The following is a 21,252-nucleotide window of genomic DNA, read 5'->3' on the forward strand; positions in this document are numbered from 1 at the left end:
TTCCATTCTGCGAGCAAATTTCCCACATGTTGGATGATGTCATTAATTTTACATTTTTAAGTATTTTTTCCCCTTTATCAAATAAAATTGAATTTTTTCAGGAATATTCATGTCAATTTTCAAGTCATTCTGACAATCGCTCTTTTTTTAGTGTTTTGAAATCAGAACCTTAGTTATAATCACCCTGTATATCTTAAATCATCGTTAATTAATCTGCATTATTTATGCATCATTAAATGCATTATATTCACCTAATTTTTATTACTTTTTGCAAAATAGCTTCCTAATTAAGCATACTGAAAGTAACTGGAGAAAAACCTTTATATATTATATGATTAATAATAACATTAAAAGAATTTTCAAACACACAGTAATCCATTGAGTTAAGCAAAAAATAATTAAATGGCAAAAGTTGGTTTTTGTTAAAATTTAATAAATATTTATTGATTAATTAGCATGGGAATAGTGTTAATTACATTAATAAACATTTTATTTTTGTTAATTATTGGAAGTTTGAATGATTTTTCAGAAATTTCATTGTTTTTAATGTTAATACTATTTAAAACAAAAAAACCGGTTTAAACCAAAAAAACCTGGTTTAAACCAAAAAAACCCGGTTTTTTGGGTTTTTTTCAAAAAAACCGTTTTTTTTACCAACCCTGATTACAACACAGGGCAAGGTATGCACACAGCACAATAAGAATCAATGGAATTGCCTTGTTAAAAAAAACTGGCTGAGAGAAGCTTTAAATTAAAAAGTCAATTATATATTTCATATAATTCCAGCATTGAATACTACCTGAAAAATTATCAAGAAACATTACGTTTTAAAAAAAATTATGAGCTTACAGGAATTTCAAAATTGAACAAAAAAATTATGAGCTTACAGGAATTGCAAAATTGAACAAAAAAATCAAATTTTTCAGGTGTATTTCATGAAAATTCTAGGTAATTAATCAGAATTCAAATAACCATGCAAGTTTTCTGGGTGTGAAACTGCAAGGCAAAACCAGTCTATTTTTATATACCTGAGAAAACTCTTGGTAATGAAATGATCCATAAGTAAGCCTTTAATGTGCTACACAATACACACAAATTTATTCAAATAGCAAAATACTGCCAGGCAACAGCTGACCATCACAAATGTAATTTAATGTTATCTTTCATTCGTACAAATCATGAGCTCAATATCCTTTTGTTTTTAAAAATCATACTTGAAATATACATTTTGCAGCAGATCCCATTTTTACTTGCGTGTCTGAATGGGCCTGCAAAGAAAATAATTAAATGATGAATGAGGAAATTTTTTAATCTGATTGATACATTTTAAATATACAGTAGAACTTCTCAAATCCAGACACTACAGAGAACTTTAACATTTGTTTCTTCACCCAAATTCTGTTTTTGCTTTTTTCTATTAAATAAGAAATTTCATATCTTTTTTTGTACTACATTTTCAAAATGTATAGTGGGTGTCTACTACTATTATTTAACCACACATGCAGAGCTCGTACACATTCCTCTAAGAAACTTCTAATGAATCAGTACATGCCACAATGTATTGTGAGCATTGTTTTGTGTTCTTGCTTGTGTTTCCATCTGTCTTCCATATTGTGAAGATGGTAAATTGGGCTCGGATTTCATGTTATGTATCATGTTGTCCTTGATCCTCACTATATCAGGGTTCGCATGGTGTTTAAAAAGTCATTAATTTTCATTTCCTTTTTAAGGACTCTTAAAAACTCCTTAAAATCCTTCCAGCTGTTTCTAAAAAAAAGTCGACTTTCCCCCCCTTCTTGATTTTGTCCCCGAAAACCGGATTGTGGTAACTGCAGCTCCTTATTCAAATTATCGGCCCCCCTCATCAGGCTTTTCATCGTGAAACCCAGATTATATCCTTGATTGTACAGCTGAAGATTGTTTACTGCAGTCCAGTGTTTCTCAACAACCGACCGCGGTTTCAGTTTTAAAAAAAAAAGGGAAAAAAAGTCGGTCTACAAGCAGCAGAAATTACTATGGTCGATCGTCATTGCGTCAAATCCCGATGCAGACGTGCCAACTTTAGAAATCCAGAAATTCTCCTAAGGGGGAGAACCCCCCCCCCCCCGACACTCATAGACTCTAATAAAAAAAAAAAACTCGTAAAAAAAAAATTCGAAATTTTTTTTTTTTTAATAAATTAAGAAAAAGTTACACCCCCCCCCCAAGGCAGGTTCTGCATTGCCCCTGAGCAGAATATAATTCCATGTCAGTCCTTCCATGCAGCATAGAGAAATCACATCTACATATACTGTTTATAAAACATAAGTGTTTTCTTTCATGGATGCTATCAGTGATTGATAACCTTGGATATATGAACTCTTAAAAGTTTTATATTTTTTTTCTGAAGATGTTTAAACGGAAGAAACAATTAAAAAAAAATCAAATTACAAAGCTGCCGACGGAAAAACGTGTTTACCGCACGGCTGTTAATGGAAAACAATAACGATTACACAGGAATTTCGGCAACTAAGGTCATACCCCTGATAAATGATTGCCGAAAACGAAGTTGCGTCTTTGACAGTTGCTTAAATGCGGTCACAGAGACTTTTTTAAGGCTGCTCGATGGAAATGAGTACGGCTGTCCTCTATGGGTGTTTTCCCTAACGACGGTAATTATTGACGCCACGACAACGTGAAAGCTTGGGTAAAATCTAATTTTCTGCCAAAATCCGGAGATATTCTAACAAATCCGGAGAGCGGGAGGAAAGATGAAAAATCGGGAGAGTTGGCAGGTCTGCCGATGTTTCGTGGGGGAAAAAAATTCATTTCATAAATAAGAGCTAGTCTGCCGAATTATGAGAGTCAATTTATAAATTTCGCTAAATAACGTGTTAAATCACCAATGTCGCAAAATAATGAGTGCTAAATCGCTAAACATCGTGTTGAATGTCCTGAAATTTGCTCTCATTTTACAACAATTTCTTTCTGAGTATAACTGAAAAACAAGAAGGAAAATTGAAAAACTTAATTTTAAAGAATTTGTGTATGTGTTGATCCACTTTGAGCAAGTGATAAATAAAGAGTTGCTGCAAATATATAATTTTGTAAGAAAAATCTGTCAGCAGTGGATTTTTATTTTTAATAAATTGGGGAGGGGGAATGAATATCATTTTTATAATTTATGTGATGCTGTTATGAGTTATATTTTTGACCGAAACTTTACAGTTTTAGAATACTTTGGTGACAACAGAAAAAGTATGTATGTAGATTGATTATTTTATGAATTCTTATAATGCTGGGTAACAAATCAAAAGTTGTAATTTCTGAACCACTTCTACATCTATATTTTTGAGAAGAGGGAAAATTTGTTTGGCAAAATAAAAATAAATTTGCATATGTACCCCGCTCCCTTTTTTTTGCTGTAAAACTTATGAAGTTATAAGAAAAAGTTATGAAGTTTGCCGTGACTCCTTAAAAACTGCTTGAAACTCCTTAAAAAGTCCTTAATTTTTATGTAATTTTGTATGAACCCTGTATATGGATGTCCACTACTACTACTAAACCATGTATGCACCTTGACCATATTCCTCAGTGGAGCGTCTAATAAATATGAACTGTACATGTTGAAATGTGAGTGTACTTATTGAGAACCTAACGTGTTTGTTCCTGTGTAATGCTTGTAATAGTGCTGCTATGTGTTATCTATAAGTGAAGTGTAATGATTGAATATTTGTACCATTATAGGCCTATTGCTTTCCGTGGAAAGACTGTGTCCACTGCATTTTTTGGAAAACAATGATGGCACCCGCATGTTCCAATGAATGTGATTAGTCAGAAAGTCAGATTTGATCAACAGAACTCCTTTCATTTCATTCCTGCGAACTGAATAGTTAACCTTAGTGTTTTAAAACTTTTGTCCAGTGCTTTATTATTTTCCATGATTATCTAAATGAATTTCAAAGCATGCCGAAAATGTCAAGTGATGTGGCAGGTATGGCAACATAACACTTTGAGTATACTTAACAGAGTTGAACTTTGAAAAAGCTAGAACATAGATCACAGGTACAAATGTGTGAAAAATATAAGGTCAGAAAATCTACCTTTGACAATTTTCAGGGAAAAAAACTTTTTTTTTGCCTTATACAAAATATGTTTAGAGAATAAGCAGGGCTCCCACTCAAAAACTAGAAAAAGTAGGATGAGGGGAGGGTATCCTCCTTAGACAACAATCATAACACAATAAAATCCCTAAAAAAAAAATTCAATTTTTTCACCCACAGCACTGTTTAGTTCCTATAAGATTGACTCGAGCCAAAGCAAAATGACAGAAATGACTTTTTTGCCAAAACAGGGTGCTAGCAACCAGACAATTCTTTTCTCACAATATAAATTACATTCTTTTTTGGAGTCATCCACGGTCCAGTCTGTAAACTCTCTTCCATAATGCACAGCAAATTATGAAGGCATGCAAGTTTAAGAATGATGCTATTTTGAGACCACTCCCAAAATCACAGCATAAATTACGCAGTCCGATGTAAATAAGTCAAGGTGAACTGGATGGTTTAACTGTGTTGTCCATCCTTTTTTACAATAGGATTTGTTTGCATTTTACTGTTCAATGCCAGCAGTATAATCATTTTTGACAAATAAAGCACTTTCATTTCTAGCTTTTTGCTGAGCATTGTGCATATTGTTTATGTCTCTGCATGCCCTAAAAATACAGAAGACAATTGAATGCTACAAACCTAGAAAAGGTCTGTATCCAACTGCTTTGTAATGCAAACTGTGTTTCACCTATACACAAAATGTGGACCAAAATTTTGAATGATGAATCTTAGTTAATGTCCAAGACTATGAAGTAGTAAATACAAAATTATTTTTTCCATTCAGAAGTTTAAATGAAGTTTTAATGACTTCTCTACTTGCTGAACCCTCAAACTAAGCAAATTAAAAATTAATAAACCAAATGAATTAAAGTAATTTATTTTAAAGGAAAATATGAATCAAAATGCTCATAGGCACATTACTGCTTTAAATTTAAAAACTTGGGAAATAAACAAATCGCGAGTCATAGTACTGAATCATCTAGGTCTCAAAGAGTCTGAATTCAAGAGGTTCTACTATACAATAAAACAGGGCTTGACAAATCTCAGGTGCTAAGATCACCACTGCATAGCTGCCAACTTTTGAAAATGAAAATTCGGGAGATTTTCGCGCAAACACGTATTTTATGCTAAAACCACTCCCTAATAAATACAATAGGGATTTTTTCAAATAAAATAGAGATTTTTCAAACATAAAAGTTAAACCCTTGGGAATAAAATTCCTACGCAAAAAACAAGTGAAATTGGAGGCCAAAACTTCAATGATGTAAAAATAAATATTGTGTTCAATCAGAAACGCTGTGAACAAACATTCTGCACGAATGACCCCAAAATCATTGGAAGATGAAGGAAAACACTGTCAATTTTTGAAGAACACTGGCTTTTTGTGACACTTGAAGTGTCACAAAAAGTGTCACAGTGTGTGTGTTGTTGTTTTTTTTTCATTTCACGAGTGATGATGGCAGTCTTTCCATGACCGATGTTTATGTCCGTAACACAACTTGTACAAAAAGGAAAAGTCGGCCCTCTTCTGGAACGTTTGATGAAAGGAAATTCATCAGAATAAGTATCTTTAAAATTGATTAAATATGTTTTTGCTTATCAGTATTCATGCTTTGTTATATTGCACGTACGTAACTTCAACAAAAGAAATTTTGACCATATGCGTGTCACTATAATCTTCAATTATTATCCAGGACTATTGGCTGCTAAGCCATTCCCCTGCACGATAAGACAAACAACTTTCTTGTTACCATCAGAGGGTTTGTAAAACTTCCTTAAAAAGGGAATTTCCCCATTTACGACGTGTAACGTCATTTCGAAAGGGGAAAAAAAGAGGCTTCATGCCCCACAAGAAATTTCTTAGGGATTGTTTTCATAAGCGGGGATTTTTTTAATGAAGTAGGAAATTTTTAGGGGCAATTAGAGATTTCTGTGATTTTTGTAAAAATTCGGGAGATTTAAGAACTTTTTGGGAGGTCGAGCGATGAAGCTAAAATTCGGGAGATTCCTGAAAAATTTGAGAGACTTGGCAGCTATGCCACTGGAACTAAAAAATTGATACTATGGATTACAATTTTCTATGTGTGATTACTAGCCGTTGAAAAAAAAATGCACTTGGGTTGGTACATATTTGGTTGGCACCTAGATTTTTGTACAATTTGTCAAGCTCTGCAATAAAAGGAAATCATGTGCATTTAAAAGATTATCAAGAGCTAATGGTTTGAGAAAAACATTTATCGATATTTAATAAAACTGAAAACACAAATTAAAACTTACTTCATATCCTAAGAGAACTTTTGGGTGGATGTGGAGTCTTTCTTTCATCGTTCTTCTGCAGAAAAAATAAAAATTATAGAAAAGGAATTTTAATATCTTGTCCAAAACTAAATTCAATCTGAACCTCCATACACTGAAGTTGATTTGTTCTATTGAAAAAACTATTATAAAAAATCCTTTTAATTATTGAGTAAATTAATGAAAATTAGAACATTCTGGTCAATGAGATTTCATATAAATTTTTTGAATAAAAATTTAACATTAAAAATAGAGTAGATAATAAATAGTAATTAAAAATAGAGTAGAAACAGATTAACAAAATTTTTTTTAAGTGTCATTAATATAAAATGTGCAGGCCACATATCTGAAAACAATTTCATTTGACCACACAAAGCTATATGACTACATGCTATAGTGCATGCACTAAAATACATATTTTGACAAACAGTTGAGAAGTGATAACTTACAATCATTAAATTAATTTTCTCTAAATTAATTTTATAATGAACTATCATGATTAGCAGATAAGCTATACCCATGAAAATGGTCAAAGAAATTTCTGCAGTTTGAATAAAATTGATTTGCAAATACTAAGCCAATGACAACATGCAATCAATGTAATTCAATAAAACATGCAAATTTCCCATGGCTGATCATTTTCATGCATTGTGATAACAAAATGATGCATTTTGTTGGTAAATAAAAGATTAAACTTGTTGACATTACCAAACTGAGTATAAATCTAGTTTAACTTGCCTCGCGCTTGGCTATAATTTTTCCAAAATCAGTATAACCAATGGAAAACCAAAATTAATCCGTGTTCTTGCTCCTTTAAATAATACATTATGCTAAACACTACTGGCAGTGCCCAGATTATTGATGTCGTTGAAGAAAAATGCTAATACTACATTACACTATATAGGATGAACACTTAAGTCTCTCATCATCAAATTACTGATGAACTGTGGATCCCAGAGGCACACTTCCAGTTTAAAAAATACCCAAATAACGTGTAGACCTCAGTTGGGTTTTTTTCTTCAGAAATATAACAGCCATTCCTCCCTCAATAATGACCACATTTTAACAGACTCGTTACTGGCCATTGTTGGGAGGCTTTACTCTATGTCTTTAGGGTCAATGGTTCATCAGTAATTTGCAGCCAGGGGACTTAAGTAATTGCCCTGTATGTACACCTTGGTAATTTTCCTCCGGGAAACATGAAGAATTAAGAGAATGCTGGGAGATGTTAAGTGTTTCTAAACATATATATGATAGTTTGAGATGTTCTTGTGCCTTCAAAGCATTGCCATCTACGGTAGAATCTTGTTTATTCAACATTCCATATTATCTGACGTCCCACCACAAAAAACACAAAAATGCATCAAACGGCAACAAGAACTGCAACTTAAGAGCATGAGCGTAGTCTATTTTTTTGTTGCTCCTGACTCTACTGCTGTCAATTAGTTACCCCGACTGTACAGTGGCGCTGCCATCTACACTATGACTATAATAATCAGTATGAAATAACTGATGAAGAAATTGCCACTATTGTCAATTGCGATGACAACGAAATTGAAGAGCAAGGTCAAGAACCAACTGTTTAGCCTCTCTGAATTTGACACAACAACTAAGGCTCTAGAAACTGTGATTAAATACATTGAGCAACAAGAAGCTACAGGAATCAACATAATAATGCTTCAAAGATGGCAAGACTTAGCAGCAAAGAAACAGCATTCGTCAGGCAAGCAGACTACAATCAAAAATTTCCTTAAATCATTACAGGATTGGACTTTTAGGTATACTGTATTTAACTTCAGAAAATTCTGTAACTTAATTTTCTGTAATCAATTTTTTCTGTTTTTTAGTTGTAAAACATGATTATTAGGTTCATAATGTGTAAAATTTTAACATAGTTCGACGTTAATAGGGTTTTTCTTAACACCTCCCTATTATCCGATATCTTCGCTTATCCAATGTTCTGCCTTCTCGTTCATGTCAGATAAGCGAAACTAATGTATGTTCAACTTATGAAATGTGAAATAGCAGCATTAAAGTGTTTATACTGTTTGTATATTTATAAGTACTGTAATATATGTGTACGATGATAGATAATACCATATTGTTTACTGTTAGTGGTTGTGTATCTACTCTGTGTGGGGGAGACTTTTTTGGGAGAGGGAAATTTGTTTTTCCCCTTTTCACACGAAACAATTCTTTGAACTGGTGAAAGATTTAAAATCACAGGTGATTCACATACAGAAACAGGAAAGCTTAGGTTAGTTCATTGCACCTATATATCAAGATCTGGTACAGAAAGAGCAGTGCAATAGCTATCATTGTTTTGTAAGAGAATGGAAGTGCATCCTTCTGAATCACGTATCTAAAGATCTGCTTCAGAACAGATTGTTGTTCCACATGGCATGAGCCTCTCGAAAAGCCACATGGTAGTCTGTCGCATTTATATGCCACTAGTTCTGATCAATGCATATGCTCACTCTTCCAAAACATTTACCAATGCATTAATATTGCAAGTATTTATACATATACAAATTTGGTAACTAATCACATGCAAAGAAAATAACCCATCTGACCTTCAATGAAGCAATTTTTTTCTAATGGACAGACGTATTTATCCAGCACAATAAAAAAATGTGTGGAAAAAGCTCATCAAAAAGCTATATGTAATCATCTTGATGTTATGTAAAAAACTTTAAAACATGAAATGTTATCAAATACGATCAGTTCATTTCATAGTTTAGGTTGCTGCAAGAATAAAGAGAAAAACTCAGATTACCCTATTTTCAAAATATTTTGTGAATGCCTCACATCTGCTGTCCATAAGCCTAATTTGTCTCCTTTCGACCTAATCTGCACAACAGCCCCACAAATGTCTTCACTGCATTCCTCAAAAGCCTCTCCAATCATGCATAAAAGCTTGAAGAAAAACACAAGAATGAATCATAGTTGTAAAAATAAAACACAGTAATAAATAAAAGAAAAAAAGTTAACACAAAGAAAATTTCTTTATGTACAGTTGCAAATCCTATTTGAATTTTTGATATTTTTTATTTCGTTCTTGGAGCAGCTGGCATATGATTGGCAAACTATGGCCCGCTAGAGGTTACATCCAGCCTGCCAGAGATTTAAAAATAGTATAAAAATTTCAATTTTAGTTTTTAAAAAAATTCATTCAAGGGAGTGCCCTTTTTTGTATATGGAAAATATAGTGGCGAGAATTTAAATTGAAATGATTTAAAAACTTTTATATGTCCAAAAGATTGGAAGGTGTATGCAATATACATGAAAAGTTTTTATACAAATACAACACAACAACAGGCAAAATGCCCAACGAGGTGGCTAAAAAAAAGTTGCCCATAAAAAATATGGATATCTTAAATTTAAAAAAAAATATAGCAACCCAATTAAAAATGCAATTAACAAAAATTATAATCAATATATACACATGATAAAATACTATACAATGCCCATAAAGAATACTTATGGTTGTCTTATACTAAGTATGGATAGCTTCTCGATTTATCCCAACGTGTTTATCGTATTTCTTTTTAAACGTGTCAATTGTATCACAGTTTTTAAATTATATTTATTTAATGTTTTTTCACAGTTCTAAAGAATAAACCATTGCCTCTCATTTGTAATGAAACCATGACAGTCTTTAAAGTATACAACACATCCCACGACTTCATTTCTAAGCATAAAAATTCCAATTATGAATCACTGTCAGAATGTCTGGCCCGCTTCTAAAAATATTTGCCCATCACTGTCATAGATGATACAACCTAGTGTCTATTCACATTGTCATCTCTAGCAACAAGGGTTGGCAGGCTTTTGACATATAGCAGTTTTTGACAGTTTAAACAGTGGTTTAAAACACATCAAAAATCTTATCGATTTTAATATGAAAATTCCCATTGAAACTACACACTGATTGCATGTAATGTTTAAAGTCACTGTGTTATACAAAGAACAAATACTTAATGATTGTAAAATAATTTTCTGCTCTACAGAATTACTTTGGACAATACATGTGTATTTTTCATATAAAATATACAATTTTAATAGAGCATAACATAAAAGCTGAAGGAAAAACTATGGAACTATTTGATATTCCGTAATTAAAGATGAGATTCTTGATCTTCAAAAATTTCTTCAACTACTTATATATATATGTGTATTGATATGAACCATCTGCTTTACCCTTGGCATAACAGATATGTGTTTAAAAAGTTCTTTTATGCCAAAAATGTAATGTTGATTTCTGTTATTATTAAATTATCTAAATAATCACTGACACTAAAAATGATATCCTTATTATGCATGACATTAAAATATAGCTAGCAATCAAAATACTAAATTGTAGGACTATCACTTCCTTTAATTTAGCAGTGCTGATTGCATATATATATATATATATATATATATATATATATATATATATATATATATATATATATATATATATATATATATATATATATATATATATATATATATATATATATATATATATATATATATATAATGTTTAAGAGAGAAAAGTTCCTATAACTTATTCTAAGTGAAAAAGTAAGAATGACACCATTAACAATAAGTTTTTGACTGTTTTAATACCAAGTATGTTTCTGAGGTCAAAAACCTAACCCTGTGATCCCCTATCACACATACTGTGAATAAACTCTATTTCGCTTCATAAATTGAACACAGGTGATAAGAAGTTTCGATAAAATGGACAGAAAATTATATATTATCTGCTCTAGACTGCCGAAAAATACAAAATTGCCAGTTATAATTAATATTTCATTATAATTATTGTAATAAATTAGAGTTTAAAAATAAACCGTAATAGACAAAAAAGTAAGTTACTCACCATGTTATCAACCTATTGTGTTCAAAGTATTATCTAAAAGCATCTGTTTAGGTTTTTGATGGTTTAAACTTGTTTTTGATGGTTTAAACCTGTTTTAGATGGTTTAAACCTGTTTTTGATGATTTAAACCAGTTTAACGCTTTGGTTTTCAACGCCCCCTACTAGCAACAGTCTAATGGATTCATGCATGACTATAGACAAATTGTTTAATCTTAAATAATAAAATTACCATTTCTAACCAATAATTGTTTAGGTCGGTAGTCCTTTGCTGTTTCATAATATTCATTAACCACCTGCCACCTTGCTTATTCCTGTTGTCTTCCCACATAGGTTTAATCCCTTGCTATAAATACACAAGAACAATAATTAAAGTGACATCAATTATGGAAATAAAAGACAAAAACATGATAATTATACCTGTAAGAAAAATAAATGTGTTTACCCCCAGAATTTTTTTGTATCACCATGGAAGTTGGGTGCAAATCATCAAAATGATGAAATACACTGCATTTCATCAGGTGAAAGTGAATCATCTACACTGACACTATTCATGATCAGTGATGATATGATTCACTAGATGATGTCCACTGCTGCTCTGAAAAAAGCATTAGATTGTATCCCTATCCCTAGATTTGGCATCTTCCAGCAGTTCACAAGCACTACACATTGCTCACCACTAAACCATGCATGTACCTGAAATTCCTCTATAGAATTTTCAACAAATGAGCACAAGTTGGAATGTGCATGCATGTGTTGTGAAACCAACACGAAGTTTATTTCTTAGGAACACTTGTTATACGTTCAAGTAGTGCTGCCACCTGTCTTTCAAATTCGGAAGCAGACAACACGGCAGATCAAGTTTTGCTTGTTGTGACTCGAATGAATTTTAAAATGTTGTAGGCCTGATCGCTTTCTTACCTTTCTTTTTATTATGTTGACTTGAGTTCAGGCATATATAAGTTTTCACATGGGTGTCTTTCTTCTGATTATTACTGACACTAACAGTGCTCGTGCTCGTAGCTGAGTGGTATGGGGGACTGGAGGCCCCTGCTTTAGATCTGAGAGAAAATTCAAAAGAACGTGCTACTAATTCATACTGGGAAAAAGCATGTTCAATCCTTAACCTGCTCCCATCATCTATGGATGAGTCCAGTAGCCTGCTCAATCGCTTTCTGATGATTTACAACACAAGTATAAAAAGTAAAATATTTTTTTGCACAAGCAGAGTCATAATTCCAAATATTTGGGCAGAAAAAGGATTAACATTAGATGACTCTGTGATATGTTTTGCACGATGCTTTGTGATATTCAATTTTTAAAAAAAACTAAACAGTTGAAGGAAAACTTATTCAAATTTATATTTACATCATAAAAAAAATCTTTGCTTCTCCCACAAAATAAATTTACAAAAATAGATGAAGATTCAATTACACAAAAATAGAAGTATGGTTATTCTCATAAAAATTGTTTTTATTTCAGATGTTATCATTGATGCTTATGTTGTTCGCCTACCAGAAAAAATGTAATTCTGAATATATGACAGTGTGAACTACACATTTTTTATTTTAAAAACTACAAAATTATTCCACTGAGAGTTTCATGCAAAAGTAAAAATACAATAACCTCAATAATTTGACATGTGGATTATGGTGGATCGAAAAATCAAAATGTGGATAAAAGAATCGGCTTAGGGTGCAAAAGTTGTCTTTTAAGCATACTAGCATAAATACAAAATTTTTTCAACTTCAATTAATTTCTTCCAGTGCCTCAAGACACTTAAATATTTGCCAAAAATAAATTTTTATGCAAATTTTGAATAAAAAATAAAAAATGAGTTAACTAATCGATTTCACGAGGAAAATAGAAAAGGCAGAGAATGAATAATAAGAATCGTTGATTGCTTATTATTAAATGTATAAAAGTATTTAATATAGTAAAAATTGGAAGAAATGGTAAAAATATTCATGCCGTACCCAAACAGTTAAAAGATGCATTCGCCTAGTGTCTGAGGTGTCGGAACGTGTGTGTGGAGAAGAGACACGGTTTCATATTGAATAGGACAAAATCAAGCCATATCTAACATTTTAATACCAAAAAGCATTACAACATTTAGAAATATGTAAATCTTCAAATTAACAGAATTGAAAAAGCTATTATATAAGTACAATTTTTATAAGTTTTATAATTGATTGCTTTGATTTTTAAATTTATACTTCATGTATTATTATCAAATTACTATTATTTATGAGTTTATATTTTAATACCTAAATACTCTGCAAAATTTATAAACATTTTTCATTAATTTACAATTTTTAATACATTTTCATAAAAGTGTGAATTTTTAACAATTTTGGGACACTGGAAGATGTGAATGGATTTCAATTTAAAAAAATTGCGCAAACTAATATACCCAAGACACAGCTTTCCCACCCCATGCCTAAAGTAATTTCAAATTTTTTTTTAATAAAAATTTCAATTTTTAACTATTTTTGGGGTGCTTGAGGCACCAGAAGATATGAATGGATTTCAATAAAAAAAATTATGAGAACTTTCTACACCCAAGAGACAACTTTCCCACCCCAAGCCAAAAGTAATTTCGAAAAAAAAAAAATTTCCTATACTTTTCGATCCACCCTAATGTGAATAACTTTACCTTTATGACTTAATATTTGTCATTCTCATGGTTGAAAGTCAGAACTAATACAGAAATAGCCATGCGCTGGCCAGATCCATAAATTTTCACAATATTGCTCTCCTGCACTTGTAAATTTCTTTTTTCATTTTTGTTGTATTTTTAAAAAAAAATTCTCCTCCACACCTTAGGATATAGTCACTTCCCACTTTTTTAAACCAGGAAACTCAACCTGTGAACTACACAGTCAACATGTTAATTGACACTCTTCATGTGTAGAAATTTCCTGTAGCAAACAACTCCTCTGACATCTCAGTGTCATTTTGATTGTTATTTAACATGAGCTTCAACAGAATTGTAATATTTTTTACGAGTAAAAAAAAGTTTTTAAAAAAGTGATTTATAAAACAGTGAATAGTGTATTTAGAGCACTTACTTTAAATAGAGCATAATCACATCCACATGGAATTTTGCTTACAACTTCTATGTGGTTGTACAGCCTTAAATAACAAAAAAAAGAAAAAAAATTATTCGTAACCATTGAATAAGAATTGCATCAGAAAACAGCTCACATGAAATAAGTTGCTCAAACTTAGGATTATTTGTAAAAAGCTGTTCACATGTAAGGTTATATGGGGTAATAAAACGCTCAACGATATTCAAGTGGAAGACGTGGAGGTCCTAAATCTTCTAAGAAATGTATGTGCAAGCAAAGCACCAGGACCAGATGATATCTATCCCAGGGTTCTCAGGGAAGGTGCTAATGAATTGTTGGGGCCAGTCGCACAGATATACAGGAGTAGTGTTGCTGAGGGTATCGTCCCGAGAGATTGGAAACTGGCTAACGTTGTTCCGATATTTAAGAAGGGTAGTAGAGAAGTGGTGTCTAATTATCGTCCAGTGAGTTTGACGAGCTCCCTCTCGAAAATTTTGGAAATTATCATCAAAAGGCAGTTTGTGAAGTGGATAGACGAGAATAATGTATTGTCGGATAATCAGCATGGGTTCAGGAAGGGGAAGTCATGTGTAACTAACCTCCTTTGCTTCTATGATTACGTGACTAAGGCTTTGGGTAAGAGCAAAAATGTCGACGTTGTTTACCTTGATTTCCAGAAGGCATTCGATCGGGTCCAACATGGCAAACTCTTGAAGCGTTTACACGAGATTGGAATAGGGGGCAACTTGCTGAATTGGATAGAATCGTGGTTAAGAGATAGGTCGCAACGAGTTATGGTGAACGGGGAATTCTCTGGTTGGACAGACGTCACAAGTGGAGTTCCTCAGGGAAGTGTCCTTGGCCCCATACTTTTTTCACTTTTTATCGACAAACTCGATCAGGGTATCGATGGAATTACTAGCAAATTCGCAGATGATGTGAAGCTAATGGGGGTAATCGGGAATGAAAGCGATAGGGAGTTGCTCCAGACCAACTTAAACAAGATTGCAGCATGGGCAAATGAATGGAGCATGACGTTTAGCGTAGATAAGTGCATGGTCGCTCATTTTGGTTCGAACAACCAACGGTTCTCTTACGAGTTGAATGGTGTCACTATCCCGGATGCAACTAGAGTCACCGATTTGGGAATTCTCATTGACGAGCGACTTAGGTTTTCTGAACATTGTTCAGCGGTTGTCAAAAAATCGAATAGAATGCTTGGTCTCATTTTCAAAAAGGTCTCTTCGCGTTCTCCTAAAGTCATTCTTCCTCTTTTTCGAGGCTTAGTTCGTCCTGGACTGGAGTATGCTGTAAGGTTTTGGAGACCATACCTACAGAGGGACATAGACTTGGTTGAAGGGGTGCAGAGAAGAGCTACGCGTGTCCTTATTGGCACACAGGGCTTGAGTTATGAAGAAAGACTTCATTTTTTGAATATGTTTACATTGGATGAACGCAGGTGTCGAGGAGATATGATCGAAGTGTTCAAAATTTTCAATGGGATGGATAGGATGGACCATGAACTTTTAGTACACCGCCAATCGACTGCTTTTACAAGGGGACACCAGTATCGATTGGTGAGGGACAATGCAAGGTTATGGTGTCGCAGGGAATTTTTCTCCAATAGGGTTGTTAATAAATGGAATAGCTTACCCCCGGAGGTAGTAAATTGTAACACAATTGACACGTTTAAAAAGAAATACGATAAACATGTTGGGGTAAATCGAGAAGCTATCCATTCTTAGAATAAGACAACCATAAGTAATCTTTATGGGCATCGTATAATATTTTATCATGTGTATATATTGTTTGTAATTTGTGTTAATTGCATTTTTAATTGGGTTGCTGTATTTTTGAAACATATGACAACCATATTTTTATGGGCATCTTTTTATCAGCCACCTCGTTGGGCATTTTGCCTGTTGTGGCGTTGTATTTGTATTTGTATTTACAGTCGGACTTCGTCAATTCGAAGTCCAAAGTCATTAGGGAAAAAAGTTTGAATTATCCAATTAATCTATCATGGATCCATAAAATAAATATCAATTGCACAACTTAAGCACCAATATTCACATAGGGTAACAATTATCGGAACAGATGCAGTATAATTCAGATTTCCCATGGTGACTTTTTTTCAGCACCAAACATGTCTGACAGTCTGACAAAAGGCTGCCAAGGCCGTGACTGACTACGGACACCGAAAAAAAATCACCAGTGTAGAAAACATAACAAAAGCAGAAACCAACAATATTATAAAAATAATAGTAAAAATAAATATTCTCAGTATGAACAAAATAAAAAAAATCCAGACTCTCTTCAAAATAATAAATCGATCCAGGCACAAGTCCCTTTGGGTATCCAGCAGGGTTGGTAAAGTTACTAAGTTTTTTTTTCAAAAAAAAAAAAAACAGGGTTTTTAATTTCTGAAATATTATTCAAACTTTTAATAATTAAAAAAATTGTGTGTAATTAAAAAGATGTTTTCTCTAGTTACATTGAATAAGCTTAATTAGGAAGCTATTTTGTAAGAACTATGATGAAAACTAGGCAAATATGCAATGTGTTTAATGAAGCATAATTAATGCAGATTAATTAGCAATGATTTACGATATACAGGGCGATTAAAACTCAAGTTCAGATTTCAAAACACTGTAAAATAAAAAAATGACGGAAATTTTTATGAAAGTTCCAGAGGCGAAGGGGAAAAATACTTAAAAATATAAAATAGACAATGCTGTACTCATCGAGCACATGGGAAATTTGCTCGCAGAATGAATATGATAGCCAGTCAAGGCAAAATGATAATGCAATTAGTATGGCATGATTCCATAATTCATGAAAACATCACAAAAATGAAGTCACTTAAACAACTTACACAAGAAATGTTAAACATGTCCACAGTGTTCTGGCTGTGAGGTGGAAGCGCAAAAATTCTTGTTTAACAATAGATCAGAGTATGTCATAGTAATGATGTGGATTTGCTTTCAATTCACCAAAGTTTACAATCTGGCCACTGCCCATAACATTTTAGGGTATCGTAAAAATACATAAATATATCGTAAAAATACAACCTGACGGAAAAATAATCCTAGTGAGACGAGAAAACGATACCTTCAGACTATGGAAAACGAAATGACGCTATTTCAAATAGCGCCATTTCGTTATATTACACAAAGGGAGAAGCTATTTGAATAGCCCGCGTTGCTAGCGCCACCTGAAGTGGAAAGATCTAAAAAATTATACTAACCTGGCACCATTATACCTGCCTTGGGGATTTGGATTACACTGCATCTGTACCCAATTGGCATTATTTAAATTTGAAGATTTACGAAACTGTTTCCTGAGTACCCAAGCTTTTTTTTGTAAGCTGAAAATATTTTAAACATGCAGGTCAAGGTACCACTGTGTTTTTTAAGAAACAATGGAAAGTCACTAAAGTTAGTACCCATTTCCTGTTTTACCAAAAATACTGTGAATAACTCTACTTAAATGAGTAAGTTTATTACACCGCATACAACAAATTAAAATTACTCACGCCCAAAAATCTTCAACTGTGTCAAACGAAGTTATTTCCATTAAGTTCTCTTCCCAAGATTTGCTTCTGTCATTTTTGTAAAACCAGAGACTCCAAACATTCTGTAACGGGTGTTTCACCAGAAGGTCTTGGGAAATATCTTCAGCTGGTGCAGATGGTACAACTTGCTTTTCCTGCAAGAATAATGCCATGTTCACAAAAGCATAAATATAATTTCAAAGATACTAAATATATATGCTTAGCACATAAGTACTTTAATAAAATGTAAATTTTAGACTGAAACACTACACTGATGTGACATGATAATCATTTTTAAGAAGCATGCGTATTCACAGTATTAATATCTATTCAGTCACTGTTGGAGAACGGGTCTGTACCATCTCCAGTAAAGCACTGATGGCACACTATATTTGCATATGAATTGCACCATATTTTAAAAAATGTGATGAGTTTGGGTGCAATGAGCTTCTCTGAACAAAACTAACAGCTTTCCATAGTGAAGGTCAAGGAAAAACTAAGTGGGAAGGATGCATAGAGCACATCAAAACAGAAAGCTACTGGGAGCACCTAGTGGTGGAACGAGGTGAAAAAATCGGCAGGCTGTGCCTGTCAGATCAAATGCGCCCAACGGTGGGTTAAATCAAGAATGGAAATCATTTTAATGACTTCATGCCCAGGATAATTTTTTTGGCTGTAAATTGATACTTTTCTTGCCTTTGACTTTTTTTTGTCTGTAACTGGCAGCTTTATTTGCCTCTGAAAAAAAAAATTTGGTTATAATTGCGAACTTTACTTGCACTTTCACAACTTCTTTTTTACAATAACTGGTGATATCCCATATGGATCCCAATTTCCTCGTATTTTTATGAAGGACATGCCACTGAAGCACATCAAATAACCTGAATGTCAGAAAAGAACACATAAAAATTTGATTCACTCGTTCCCCGGGAACACGTTCTTTCTTGGTTCCAAGAATGGAAAAAAATTAAAAAACCTCGAACTCTTTTTCCCTTTTTTTTCTTCTCCTTTCTACCATCTATCATGATCGTGCAGCCTTGAAAAAGCTGTTTTACTACTTTGAAGCATTTTATTGTACCATATTGTATTGATATACACGAGGGTTGAAGAATAAGATGGATACGTGATTGCATCCTTGAATGAGGGGCCATATACAAAATTTTCAAAAAAAAAAAAAATTTCAGTGTTTCTATACCCCTGTGGGTTTTCTCCCATCCAGTTACATACCAGAAATTAGTGTTTTAACGGGTATCTACCAGCATTCATAGACGTCTGTATGATGTAAATCTGCCTTGTTCCAAGATTGTGAATGCACATTTTTTTAAAAATCTTATAGGATTGAACTGGCTGTTCGAATTGTAAAAATTTTCCAAGATCAGAGGGAAAAAACCAAATCTGTAAAAACTCTACCTTGAATATCCAGTTTTGTCATCCAGTTGCTAGTTACTGTTTCACATCTCGAAAATCACAGGTGTGTATGCAGAATCAGCTTTCGGAAGGGCACAAGCGTACATGCTTTGAGTCCTATATATACAGGACAGTTCTATATACAGGATGACCGGCAACTTTCACCCCCCCCCCCAATATTTTCTTCATGTCAGCGCACAGTATGAGAACCCCTGGTATATAGGATATATGGACCAAATGAAAAATAAAGATTCAATTTAAAAAACTATAATTACAAGGTGAAAAATATTTATTTAATACAATAATCTTTTTCGCATAGTCCAAACAATGTATATACCAAGTTTCAATGAAATACATTCACCACAACAGGTGCCAGGGTTCACGCTGCCAATCGTCATTATGGCAAATCGCGACAAAATATTTAATTTTGCGAATAAATGAAAGAATTCGCAAGTGTCCATTTGGCCTCTTTATGGTCGAATCAGCCATTTAACATAGTTGTTTTAGAATTCACATTTTACGACACATCAGTTTGGCCGAGGTTCTATATCTTTTGGCAACAATCTTTTCCATCTGATTAGCCAAATCGCTTAAATTGATAAAAAGTCAGGGGAAACCCTGATAGGTGCCACGCAGGTCAGAATAGGTTCGGTATAATTAAGCTGAGTGGTGTCAGTTTAATTATTTTGCCACCATTATGGATGGATGCATTTCATTGAAACTTTTTTTTTTCATTATTTGGATCATGAGAAATAGATGACTGCAATAGAAAAAAACATCACTTTTTCACATGGTAGTAAAAAACTTTTTTTTTTATCACCATTTTCATTTTCCCATGTAGCTCACATACCCTCCTACCAAGTTTCATCAAAATACCTCCATCAGAATGGGCGCTACATACATCTGTGAGTACAGCGTTAAATCATTTATAACCATCCCGTACAAGCTTAATGCATGTTGTCAATACCCATCGTGCCGCCATGAACACTTGGTTCTAATAGTAGCAATACAAGCGTGTATCAGTACATTGAAACTTTCCAAACATTACACCTTGAAAGAAAAGTATTAACATAAAAATGCCTCAATATAATTAAAAAAATACTGTCACTTCTTAAGAATCGTTCAAAAACATCGCGATTTCATCGGGCATAACTTCCTCGCGCTATTCCACGGAAAATCCCTCTCTCGCGTGTGACTGACACGCGCTATTCCACGGGAGAATCCCTCTCTCGCGTATGACTGACACGCGCTCGAGATAGACGATTGTGCAATCAACAACACAATACTTCCGTGCTTTTTTTTTAAAGGTTCAATCACACGAAAATTAAACATCGTATCACATCTTGTTACAAGCCCAGGGTGAATTCGTTTACGGTAATTGAGAAGCCGATTACAATACTTTATATAATGAATCGAGTCTTATATTAATTATATTCAGTTTTAAACTAAACGCCTTCCCCCACGTTTAGCCTAGACTAGATGCTTTCATACGAAACTAAAACAAAAATAGTTACGTCACGGATTTCCGCGGAGATACACGAATTCATACCTTGTTCTGTTCAGTCTCATCGCCGGACATATCAAAAGATTTTTATGAATTGTAAATGAGAAACGAAAGAAAAAAAAGTTTATATGCTGGGGTTTGTGATTGGAGACCCGCTTTATAAAAACTCTTCCCGAATCTCGACTTGAAACTAAATAAACCACAAGAGATTAATTTGAAACGTTGACTCCAACAAAATAATCGCCTACAATATGGGGAAGAGAAAAAAAAATATATATATATATATATAAATTTCACAATCGCCCACTGTTGCCACACAGGTTCCGCAAAAAAATCAAAAATAATAATGTTTGACAAATGTATGCGAACATTTAGGTTCTTCACCATGAAAGTGACCAACATCACTTCAATCATGCAGATTCTTCAATTTTTCATACGTCTGAAACCAATAAAAAGTGGTTTCGTCC

The 21,252-nt window shown here is 33.3% G+C and overlaps 1 protein-coding gene across 1 annotated transcript; it reads right to left on the minus strand.

The window, feature by feature from the left end:
• Window positions 1-1,047: 1,047 nt before the first annotated feature.
• Window positions 1,048-21,044, minus strand: LOC149078997 (eukaryotic translation initiation factor 4E-1A-like). The gene is made up of 7 exons (XM_089241246.1): window positions 20,831-21,044; window positions 17,857-18,029; window positions 14,322-14,385; window positions 11,483-11,596; window positions 9,160-9,299; window positions 6,366-6,420; window positions 1,048-1,268 (listed from the first exon to the last, which is right to left on the minus strand). Exons 1-7 carry the CDS (start codon window positions 20,858-20,860, stop codon window positions 1,209-1,211), a joined length of 636 nt encoding a protein of 211 aa, XP_089097372.1. The 5' UTR covers window positions 20,861-21,044; the 3' UTR covers window positions 1,048-1,208.
• Window positions 21,045-21,252: the final 208 nt, after the last annotated feature.

Source organism: Pholcus phalangioides, unplaced genomic scaffold, assembly GCF_987345545.1.
Source record: "Pholcus phalangioides strain wild (caught in Gottingen) unplaced genomic scaffold, Ppha-v1.0 ptg000013l_1, whole genome shotgun sequence".
Taxonomy (NCBI): Eukaryota; Metazoa; Arthropoda; class Arachnida; order Araneae; family Pholcidae; genus Pholcus; species Pholcus phalangioides.